The sequence below is a fragment of the Tauraco erythrolophus genome, chromosome Z (genome assembly GCF_009769465.1).
Source record: "Tauraco erythrolophus isolate bTauEry1 chromosome Z, bTauEry1.pri, whole genome shotgun sequence".
NCBI classification, from domain to species: Eukaryota; Metazoa; Chordata; class Aves; order Musophagiformes; family Musophagidae; genus Tauraco; species Tauraco erythrolophus.
Window position 1 is genome coordinate 34,442,699 of NC_141496.1, and position 12,327 is coordinate 34,455,025.

A 12,327-nucleotide genomic window follows, 5' to 3' on the forward strand; every position below is an offset into this window, starting at 1 on the left:
ATGCTGGGGTGTTTGGCATTGTTCAGAACATGGATGCCATATTCTGACACTTTTGTTCATCGCATCCTTCCCCAGAGCTCCTTCCTCTCTAAAACTCATCAAGATTAAGATGGCACCCTAAAAGTACTTCTACAGCTAGAGTAGGAAAAACATACTGCGTAAGTAAGGAACAAATAAATCACAAATTTGTGGGCACATGAGGCTGTGCAGCTGCTTTAGCCTTTTTTTTTAGGCCACCTTTTTTCCCCCAGCAGCACCCCTGCCCCAGGTGGCTGTCTCATAAATGGGCAGGCGATCAAGTGCGTAAAGAAAATGTCTTGTTCTGCACATTAGGCAGGTCACAAATTAGCCCCAATTATAATGGTAAATAGAGACTTTGTGTTTGGTGCCGTTCTTTTAAGTATGGGAAGTTAATTGGTTTCATACCTTTCTTCTTACAGGGTGGCATTTAGCACCTCATTTTAAAAATTAGCTTGCAAGACAATATACTTTCATTATGTATTTTCATTATTTTATGGCACAGATCCTCATTAACCTTCTCATAGTGTTTTGAATGGATGTTAATTAGTGGGTTTGTTTTGCTGTTTCATGGCAACCTGTTCATCACACTAAAGCTTTCAGGGCGAATTACCATAATGAAAAACCCTCCATCACCTACTTGAAATCCAGGAGTTGCAATTCCCGATGTTGATCTCCTTGGACTGTCTTTAAATTCGAGCTTTGATCAGAGTTGGAAGTCTCCATCTTGCCTAAGAGCTGCATTACCTAATGAGAATTCAACAGAGAATGCCTTTATGAGCCAGACCATGAGCACTTACATTTAAATATGAAGTATAAGTGCAAGCACGGAAAGAAACAGCGGGCATCAAGTTATAGCTACACAAAACCAAGCTTTTCTCACAAATAGTTTCGTTCAATAAAGGCTGAAGACTTGAGCTCAGGGTCACCAAGGCTGAAAGCCCTGTGGAAGCCAACGCCTTGGTGGAGGAAGGCTTCACTATTCCACGCACGGGTAAGCAACGCTCTTTTTTATTTGAACAAGGCACTGGGCACCACTCAGATTCCCCCAGCAGTGGCAGGAACTGAAAGGTAAATCCTTGACAGAGTGTGTGTGTTGCAAATCCTTGGTTGTCCAACACCCAATGGGATCCCAAGAAGAGTGAAGAGAGGTTCACCTGCGATGTTGAACTCTTTGGTGGCTGCAGCACTAAGGTGGCACCTGGGGAACGTCGTTCAAAGTATCCACCTCCCCTGCGATGTCCAGGCTGGAGTATGCAACCCCGGCTTTGCGCAGCCACATGCTCTGTAGGCTGTGGGATGTCCCAGGCACCTGATGTTCTCCCACACTTCTTTGGTTTGAGATGATGCCTTTCATGGGATTGTTCATTGTTGGGGCAAGGGAAGAGAGACTGCTTCAGCAACCTGACCTGGAGCTTCTCAACTGGGATGCAGAGAACAAGGTGGGTCAGCACCCCACGTCCTGGGGGGATGGACACCCCTTGGCACAGCAGTGAAGCAGTTTGGAAACTCTGTGGGTCCTCCAGCAGCTGTATCTGTTGTTTCAAGAGAAGTTAGATGTTTACCTGCCTCTGGAAGATGGAGTGTGAGTGACTGGAAGCCACTAGAAACTTGTTTCTTCATGACATCACCCTCTAGGAGTTTTCCCTGGGCACCGTGGGTCGTGTTAGCCACTGCTGCAAGTAGACACTGGGTCTTGAAGGACAGTCTGATGCAAGGGATGAGGGATGCAGCCTGCCTACCCTCAGTTAATTAGTAAATTAAAGAGGATGTAAAAACCTAGCCATTCTCTTTAGAGATTTTACACTAAATGAGCACAAAAAATCCGTGGCGAGGAGATGCCACCACCTGTTCGGTAGCCATAGTAAGTCAGTGTTAAAAAGGTGTCACTGAATACTCATTACATGGACTCAGTATATTCTCCCTTTACAACACCTGACTCCTTTTCAGAAATCCTTTCCCTTCTCCTTTCCTACAATCACGTGAGAATAATTTTTTCCTTTTCTGCTGAGGAAGTTTTTTCTGCATACTGTTCAATGTCTACCCTGGCTTATTTTCACACAATTTTGTGTTTCGTGTGACTCTGACACAATCACATCTTCTCCATTCCCCATTTCTAGGTGAAGACGACTATTTTTCATAGATATTCAAGGAGACAGATGCCCAAACAGTGTCTTTTAACAGAATTCCAGGTAAGGTTTCTTGAAGTTCTGCCATGAGTAGTTTTTCCGTGGAGAAGAGGGCCCTGGGTAGGCGAGGTACACAATGACTGGCACTGCGCCTTGTGCAGCAGAGTCGTAGTCAAAATACAGTAACGAGATTATATTTGACACCGGAGTGCAGGAGAAATTGAATATCCCATATCTGCTCAACTCTGGTGGGTGCAGGTTATGTCTAGTTTGAAGCAGGAGCAGAGAGCCATCATGCTGCTGGTTGAGAAAGAAGAATTTTCCACTACAGCTGGATTCTTGTGAAATATTACTGTCAAAGCTCCTGGTCCTGCTAGAGGCTCCAAAACTGCTACTGAACATAGTGAACTTCTCGCAAGGAAAGGCCAGTTATAAGGAATGATAGGCAATAACAGTGCTTTACAACTACTACAACTACTACTAACAACTACCCACTGCTGGCTTATGTACTCCATGGAGGAAAAAATACTCTCACAGAAAACAGCATTTTCCAAAACTTTTAAGTGTTATAGTTTCAAAAGCCTTTGAAATACTGCCAAAATTAAAATGGAGTTGGATACACGCTATTACCTGACTCCTCACATTGCCTTTCAAATAAAGAAAAGCCTGTAGACTGAGATGGCCTTTTTTAGCTCCTAAATGGCTGTAATGGAAATTTGCAGATGCGCTTGAAACAGAGTCATGGTCTTATAAGTTTAAGGGTCTTATAAATGATATTGGGAAACTGTAATGGGTCATTTATGATCTGAGGATTCTCAAATCCTAGAATAATATTATTATCTGTTATTACCTTACACTTACTATAAACACCACTACCATTCCACAGTATCATGGAAAACTTTTAATGTTTTCTTAAATTTTTAAAATTTTTTATTAAAAATCCTGATGTATTGTATAAATACTAGAGCAGTCTTTAAAATTGGCCAGTAATTAGAAAAGGAAGATATAGAGAGAGATAGATACATATATATGCATAGTCACCACTCACCAGCTATTTCACTGTAGGCTTCTCTACTCACCTTCTTCTCAAAATCGCCAACACAATTTTTGAGGGCTGACTGAAGGCCATAGATCTCTTTATTGGTCTTCTGGGCCTCACGCCTGATCATACAGATGTCTCCCGACAGCTTCGCAATGCTTGCTTCGCATCTGCAGTCAAACCAGAGACAGGAGAGCCTCAGCAGAGGGATGCTGGAGGGTGGCTGAAGGGGGATGCTGGTGTCCATGCGCTGCCACCGGAACAAATCCAGCCCTCTGGGACCACCTCGGCGAGTGGCGAAACGAGCAGAAACACCCCGTTGCAACAACCCTGATCCCCAATCTACTGCTGTACATTATTGCCCATTAAAATGCTGCTGGAAATGACGGCGAGGGAGCAGGGGGCAGCCAGAGGCAATGCCCTCCCCTGCAGCAGTGATGCCCTCAGGCTCTGGGACAGCTGCAGGAGCCATCCACAGCTCACCAGATCCCACTGGAGAGGTGACCTGAACTCCGAGCACCCCGAGCTTTTGGATGCCTACCAGGAGGGATGGCGCGGTGCTGCTGCGACCAGCCCAGCCCACAGCCTCCGCTGGCTCAATGTAGATGTTGGGGAAGTTTGCTTCTAGAGCAAAAAAACTTCGTGTTTCATAAGGAGCATTTGTCGTTTGCTACTTAAACACTTTCAGTTGCATTCACCAAAAATCTTGTCACTTTTAAAATGGGCAAAGAATGACGTGAAAGTGGCAGCATTAATTGAGTATCGCAGGGATTGAACACCACTCAACCAACTATCATTTCCAGGGAGTATGAATGACTGTTTCAACCTCTGTCTTTAATGTGTTTGTATACGCATTGTGTGTGTGTAGTGTGTATATATGTATTTACATATATATAAATATATATTTTTAACACAACAAAGAAGGTTTTCTTTAGTGTGTATGTAAATATACATATAACATTGTACATGTACTTAACATGGGCGAGGAGATACAGACTTCCCCTCCTGCACTCCTCCTTCACGCCAGCCCCCCACAATTAACCACCTGCCCCATTACTTAAAATGAGAGTGTGGAAAAAAATGTCCTAAGACCACAAAGTAGTGCACAAATTAGTATAAATAACAGAATAGAAGTTGAGTGAGGAAAACAGCGAGGTTTTAAAATGCCAGAGAAATTATCCTCCGAAGCACCACCACCGAATAAAGCCAGTGCTGTTTACAAATAAAGGATCTAAAGAGAAATTTTAAACAGTTTAAATAGACCAGCTTTTTGTCATCTCCTGATGATGCTTAGATATTGTGATACACCTACAGAGTGTGTAGATCAAGGAAATAAAAAAAAAAAAAAGTTGTTGCAGATAATAGAGACTTTATATACACAGGCCGGAACTTTGCTCAAAAGAAACCATTGGTTTGCAAAACATGTACAAAATAGCTGAGAAGGTGAGCATGGATGTGGAGAGGGAGGGGCTATTCCAGAGCTGGCTGTCATCATGATTTCTCTGGTGGCAAACCTAGAAAACAAGCCAGGAGCTGGCGAGGGGACAGGGCACCATGGTCCCGGGGGACAAAAAGTCCTTGTGGGGATGGGGACAGGCGGCATCATGGTGGGTCAGGGGCTCCTTGCATGGTGGGAATGTTGAGGTACGCTTGCACAAACAAAATGAGGTTGGAGTTGAGATGAGAGGTCAGTGGCTGACTGGACCAACGCATAGACCAGCTCTTTCAACAGAGTTTGGAGGATTAGGGCTCACCACTCCCTTGGGAAAATCCCACCTCAAGGCAACAATTACAAAGCTTTGCAATGGGTGCATAGTGTGAGAAAGAGGAGGATTGATGGATCTGTAATCTCAGTTACAAGAGAAAGAAACCTGAATATTCTCTGCAGAGAATATTTAAAAATAGAGGATTTGACAATAGGATCCAAAGAGCCCAAGAGCCAGGCTTGCAGCATGGGATTAATGCAACTACGTCTGCATTACTGTGTACCCGAGGGACCTGCAGACATGGTGAGCTTTGCAAAGACCCTCAGCACTGCTGAAGTGCCTTAAATTTCTGGTCCTGCTCAGATCTCACTTTCCCTACACATAACATCCTTATTATGTGCAAAGTAGTTAAATGCATTATTACTGTTTGGCAGATTGAGTCCCGAAGAGCATGGAGATAGTTGGGACGTGCTGGCATCTTGCTCTAATTTGATATTTCATATAGGAGAGATTATGGAGGGATCATGGTTTTCCAGTCATACAGAGCAGAGGCTGGAGAGCGTGCCAGCACCAGTGCAGATGGACTGGGAACGGTACCCAAAGCGTGCTCCTATGAGATTTGCATATAAATTGAAAAGTGTAAAGAAATAAAAGCCTTTGATGGTTATATCAAAGCATGTAATTAGAGATGGGACTTTCGCTACCTGCTATGTGTTCCAGGAGCTTTACCTTCCAAAGTCATGGAAGGAACGGCATACACTGGACTAAAGTACTTGGTGAAGTATGGCATTTTTTGAAGGGTTGAGTAACTTTCCCACTACATTTTTGGGGACTTCAACCACCCTGACATCTGTTGGAGAGACAATACGGCAGGGCACGGGCAGTCCAGGAGGTTCCTGGAATGCGTGGATGACAACTTCCTCCTGCAGATGATAGAGGAGCCGACAAGGAGGGGTGCCATGCTTGACCTTGTGCTCACCAACAGGGAGGGACTGGTGGGCGATGTGAAACTTAAGGATAGCCTTGGCTGCAGTGACCACGACACAGTGGAGTTCAAGATCCATGGGGCAGCAAGGAAACCATTCAGCAAGCGCTGTACCCTAGACTTCAAGAAGGCGGACTTCGGCCTCTTGAAGCACCTGATGGGCAAAGTGCCGTGGGAGGTGGCCCTGGAGGGACAAGGGGCCCAGGAAAGTTGGTCCACATTCAAGGAGCACCTTCTCCAAGCTCAGCAGAGGTGCATCCCGACGAAGAACAAGTCGGGCAAAAAGACCAGGAGGCCGGCGTGGATGAGCAAGGAGCTCCTGGACCAACTGAAAATGAAGAGGTTAGCCTACAGAGGGTGGAAGCGGAGACAGATAGCCTGGGAGGAATACAGAGAAGCTGTAAGAGTGACCAGGGATCAAGTGAGGAAGGCTAAAGCCCTGAAGGAATTGAATTTGGCAAGGGATATAAAAAGCAACAAGAAATGCTTCTATAGGTATGTAGGGGACAAAAGGAAGTCCAAAGAGAATGTAGGCCCCCTCCGGAAGGATACTGGTGCTCTGGTTACCCGGGACATAGAGAAGGCTGAGGTACTCAATGAATTTTTTGCCTCAGTCTTCAATGGTAAAGCCTCTTGTCTTACCACCCAAGCTGTGGAAAGAACTAGCAGGGACTGTGAGGATGAACCACCGCCCACTGTACTTGAAGACCAGGTTCGAGAACATCTGAGGAACTTGAAGGTGCACAAGTCCATGGGACCTGATGAGATCCATCCGCGGGTCCTGAAGGAACTGGCGGATGAAGTTGCCAAGCCACTGGCTATTGTATTTGAGAAGTCGTGGCGGTCTGGCGAGGTCCCCGATGACTGGAAGAGAGGGAACATAACCCCCATTTTTAAAAAGGGGAACAAGGAGGACCCGGGCAACTACAGACCGGTCAGCCTCACCTCTGTGCCTGGCAAGGTCATGGAGCAGATTCTCCTGGGAACCATGCTAAGGCACATGGAGAGCAAGGAGGTGGTGGGTGACAGCCAACATGGCTTCACCAAAGGCAGATTGTGCCTGACCAACTTGGTGGCCTTTTACGATGGGGTGACAGCATCGGTGGACAAGGGTCGACCAATGGATGTCATCTACCTGGACTTGTGCAAAGCTTTTGACACTGTCCCGCACGACATTCTTCTCTCTAAATTAGAGAGTCATGGGTTTGATGGATGGACCACTTGGTGGATAAGGAATTGGCTCAATGGCCGCACTCAGAGAGTAGTGGTCAACGGCTCAATGTCCAAGTGGAGACCGGTCATGAGTGGCGTCCCTCAGGGGTCCGTGTTGGGCCCGGCCCTCTTCAACATCTTTGTCGGTGACGTGGACAGTGGCATGGAGTGCACCCTCAGCAAGATCGCCGATGACACCAAGCTGTGTGGTGCCGTCGACACGCTGGAAGGGAGGGATGCCATCCAGAGGGACCTTGACAGGCTGGAGAGGTGGGCCCGTACCAACCTCATGAAGTTCAACCAGGCCAAGTGCAAGGTCCTACATCTGGGTCGTGGCAATCCCAGGCATAAATACAGACTGGGTGGTGATTGGATCGAGAGCAGCCCTGAGGAGAAGGACTTGGGAGTACTGGTGGACGAGAAGCTCAATATGAGCCGGCAATGTGCTCTTGCGGCCCAGAAGGCCAACCGCGTCCTGGGCTGCATCAAGAGGAGCGTGGCCAGCAGGTCGAGGGAGGTGATTCTCCCCCTCTACTCTGCCCTCGTGAGACCTCACTTGGAGTACTGCGTCCAGTTCTGGAGTCCCCAACATAAGAAGGACATGGACCAGTTGGAGAGGGTCCAGAGGAGGGCCACGAAGATGATAAGAGGGCTGGAGCACCTTTCCTATGAGGACAGGCTGAAAGAGTTGGGGCTGTTCAGCCTGGAGAAGAGGAGGCTCCGGGGTGACCTTATAGCGGTCTTCCAGTACCTCAAGGGGGCCTACAGGAAAGATGGGGAGAGGCTGTTCAGGAGGGCCAGTTATGATAGGACAAGGGGTAATGGTTTTAAAATAGAGGGAGGTAGGTTCAGGTTGGATATTAGGAAAAAATTTTTTACTATGAGAGTGGTAGAACACTGGAACAGGTTGCCCAGAGAGGTGGTGGATGCTCCATCCCTGGAGACGTTCAAGGCCAGGTTGGACAAGGCCCTGAGCAACCTGATCTAGTTGGAGATATCCCTGTTCCGTGCAGGGGGGTTGGACTAGATGACCTTTGAAGGTCCCTTCCAGCCCTAACCATTCTATGATTCTATGATTCTATGACATAGCAGAGCTTTTGATTGCCTGGTGCTACGTTGGACTTCTTCTCTGAGCAACTAAAAAGTTCACGAGAAAAATAAGTAAAACGTAACTGTCTGTGCAAAGTGCATTGTTTACTCATTTGTCCTTTCAGTTATGCTTTTGTTGGTGAAGCTTAAGAGAATGAATTAATATTTATCAGAATTGTGGCTTTTTTCACAGTTGATTACCTAATTCTTATTACTGTAATCCATATTGCTATGCCCAAAAGAATTCTTAAGAGTTATGATACAAACAAAATATATAGTTAATTCAATGGGAATGTCACTATAGCTGAGATGCTGAAGGGCTAGGTTTTTTTAAGATACTGCTGTTTGACACATAAATGTTTACCTGGCGTAGAAATGTAGTCGAAAGGACCAAGCATTAATGGACAACCACCTCAGTAGTTGATAAGAGGTCACCATTTACTTTTCAGGGAAAGACAGAGTAAAAGAACAGACACAATTTGAATTACAAGAGCTAATCCCCATTAATCCTTTACACATGGCAGAATACAGGAGGATGAATCATCTGCTGTGAGAAAGAGCAGCAGCTCCATTTCAGGTTCATTTCATCCCAGACAGTCTTGGATTAAGGTTAGGCTGCAAATCAAGAGGAAAACTGTCATTGCAAGTTTGCATTCGGAAGATTTCTACTAATTCAATAAATGTAAATGATATGAACATGTGCATTTGTCTCCAGCAATTCTGAGGTCTCTTTAATATACATAGAAATTCTGAATGCTGGAACTGATCAAACAAATGTGAAAAATCAAAATATTAATCATCACTATAAAGACAGTCCTCTGTCAGTTGCGGCTCATTCCTCAGCCACTGCTGGGGGCAGGTACCCAGTGAAGGCTTGGCATTTTCAGAGGGGAACTTCAGCAGCTAGAAAAGCAAGGAAATGCTGATGATTCATGAATCACATAACACTATACTATGCTTTAGCTTAGTGGCAATCGTTCTCATAAAACTGCATTATAATGTTGCTGCTAAAAAGTCAGCTCTGGCTCTGTACTACCAGTATGTTTGGTGAAGTTAGAAAACCTGCTGTTTTCTGTTTTCTCGCCTTAAAAACAAATGGGGTCTAAGGACTTAGTTTCCAGCACCATAAAATGATGACTTTGGTGCCCTCATGATAGTTTTTTGTGTGCAATTGTGTGTATGTTGGTTGGATGAGGCTTTGAGCAACCTGGTGTAGTAGAGGATGTCCCTGCCCATGGCAGGGGGGTTGGAACTAGGTGGTCTTTAAGGTCCCTTCCAACCCAAACCATTCTGTGATTCTATGATTCTATGATGTGTTATGGGATCCTCCCTTCTACCCTCAGGAAAGGCCAACCAGTGCACACGAAAAGTGAGCGAGGAAGAGGAAGAGGGGCCTCATAAGTATTGTTGTGGACCTTCATGAGTGCTTGACCTCTGGTTTCTTCTGGTGTTTGTTTTGTTTTGTTTTTTTTTTTTTAATGCAAGTAGAAGTGGACTGGTTATTTTTTTTTCCCCACAATTACCCTGTTTTCCCCAAGTGCTTTTGCTTTCCTCTGCTGCAGGCAGAGGAAAAGGGTTTTTTTTGTTTCTTCTTTGAAAGGGTTGTCAGCCACTGGAATAGGCTGCCCAGGGAGGTGGTTGAGTCCCCATCCCTGGATGTGTTTAAGAATAGAGTGGATGAACTACTTAGGGATATGTTTTAATGGGAGATTAGGGACGGTTGGACTGGATGATCTTTAAGGTCTTTTCCAACCTAGAAATCTATGAAATCTATGAAATCTATGAAATACTCCAGAACAGAAGATGGGAGCGAGCCCCAGTGCGGGTGATGAAGGCAAGCATCATGCCTAGGAAAACACTGTGAAAAGAGGAGCAAGACACTTCACCCATCAAATGTTACAGCTTTGCTAAAAGCCTATCATTTAGAGAGTCTGCCGACTCGAATTTGAAAACATCAGGAGGCTCTTGCAGGATCACCTCCTACTTTGTTCCAATGCTAATCAGCCACAAGATTAAAAAAAACCATCTTTTTCCTGCCAATTTTGAATGTGTTGGTTTCAGCTTCTCATTTTGGATTCTTGAGTCTCTCTGCAGTAGTCTGGAGTCCTTCAGTATGTTAAGATTTTTTTCCTTTCTCTCCTGGTAGTTATACATGGAAACGAAGACATCTCTGGATTTTTCTTTTTTTTATAAACTATACATAGATGTATACTCCTCTCAGCCAGAAATTTTCCTTGTCCCATCATCACATTCCTGGCTCTTCTTTACACCATAACAAGTTTTTAATTTCAGAAGAGGGACTCTGTGCTCAACACAATATTCTGGTATCAATCTCTGTGCCATATATAGAGCTAAAATAACCTCTCTATTTCCTGATCTTCTGCTTCTCTTATCGAAGACCATACTCCTGGCAATTCTGATGCTGCATCATTGTAAGAGCTCACAGTGAATTGTTTACCTTCTGTATTCCCCAGAATTTTCATGGGGCTCTTAGTAATGAAGCAGTCTCTCATTGGGTTTATAAAGTACATTTTTTTCTTAATCAGACCACATTGCCAATAATCCTGGTTATTCTCTATTAGCATCTTGTCCTCACTTGACTAATTCCTGTGTTATCCACAAATGTCAATAGTAGTGTTTTATATTAAAAATGTATGACTGGCCTCTGGAGGAAAGAAAACATTGGGAACATGCCGGTTTAGGGAGATTTTGTTGTTAATGATTACTTTTTCCAATATATCAGTTCAGTCAGTTCTTAATCCATGTGCTCTCTTGATGTTAAGTAGCAGAGTTTCACTTTATCTTTCTTTTAATCATAATATTTTGTGTTACATAGTGCCCCATGGAAGTCCACCTATGTTACATCTGTGGAATTACTTGTACCAATGAAAACTTATAATCTCACCAAAGGAAGAAATCAAGTTCGCTCAACAAGATGTACTTTCCAAGAGAGGAACTAAAGATTTTTTTGAAACAACAGGAGAGTTTCAGTAGGAGGAAATAACCACTTCAGCTGAAGTCTAACCAGACGAGAGAACAAAAAATTTCCCAAAATGATAAGCATGTCATGAAGAAGGAGACAGGAAAATATAGTTATTTTTCCCTGGCTTGATAATTTTTCTAACATGGAGAGTGTGAAAGCACTGAAATGGAGATATAAAATGAGTGAGAAGTACATTTATGCCCACTCTGAATCTGCTCAGCACAAATGGACTAGCAGAGATGAAAATGATGCATTTCTTACCTTGCTACTCTTCCACGCAGGTCTCCAAGACCCTGGATGTATTTATGGTCCAGACTTTGAACAGCAAAATTAGTTTCTACTGCCACACCATCCCTTGTTCTTATTTGCCTCTCCAAAACCTGTAAATTCAAGATCATTAATATATTTTTAGTTTTCTGCTTTCGTGTTGTTTTTTCATTTCGAGATAGAGTTCAAAGCACCATTTCTAGCAGCAGGTCTGAAAGCTTGTTTTTCTTTCTTAGAGAAAGTGACTGTATTTTTCTCGAAAATCTATAGCTGCATAAATAATGGGTCAATTTTCACTTTAAAAATGTGCTTCATATTGAAAAGTATAGCACACAAAAACTAGGAAATGCAAAAATTGGGAAATTAATTTTATTCTCCCCTTCAAACACCTGCAGGACAGTGCAGCCCATAATAAATAACAGGAGATTTTTTAAGTCGTGCTGCTTTCACTGGGGGCTATCAGGGTTTCTAGGAGCGAGAGAATCATAGATTCCTAGAATCATAGAATCATAGAACGGTTTGGGTCAGAAGGGACCACAAAGATCATCCAGTTTCAATCCCCCTGCCATTGGCAGGGACACCCTTCACTACACCAGGTTGCTCAAAGCCTCGTCCAGCCTGGCCTTCAACACTTCCAGGGATTGGGCAGCCACAGCTTCTCTGGGCAACCTGGTCCAGTGTTTCACCATCCTCATTGTAAAAAATGTCTTCCTTATATCTAATGTAAATCTGCCCTCTTTCAGTTTAAAGCCATTGCCCCGTGTCCTATCACTACATGCCCTTGTAAAAAGTCCCTCTCCAGGTTTCTTGTAGCCCCTTTAGGTACTAAAAGGTGCTGGAAGGTGTCCCTGGAGCCTTCTCTTCTCCAGGCTCCTCCTCCTCTGGACCCGCTCCAACAG

At 44.4% G+C, this 12,327-nt stretch overlaps 1 protein-coding gene across 1 annotated transcript in view; it reads right to left on the reverse strand.

Annotated features, from left to right (window-relative positions):
* FAM81B (family with sequence similarity 81 member B) overlaps positions 1 to 12,327 on the reverse strand; it is a 39,304-nt gene that overhangs the window by 7,637 nt on the left and 19,340 nt on the right. Inside the window, exons 5-7 of the mRNA XM_086629844.1 lie at positions 11,423 to 11,541; positions 3,227 to 3,356; positions 659 to 765 (exon numbers count right to left, since the gene is read on the reverse strand). Coding sequence (XP_086485970.1) covers positions 659 to 765; positions 3,227 to 3,356; positions 11,423 to 11,541 — 356 coding nt within the window. The remainder of the gene's footprint in view (positions 1 to 658; positions 766 to 3,226; positions 3,357 to 11,422; positions 11,542 to 12,327) is intronic.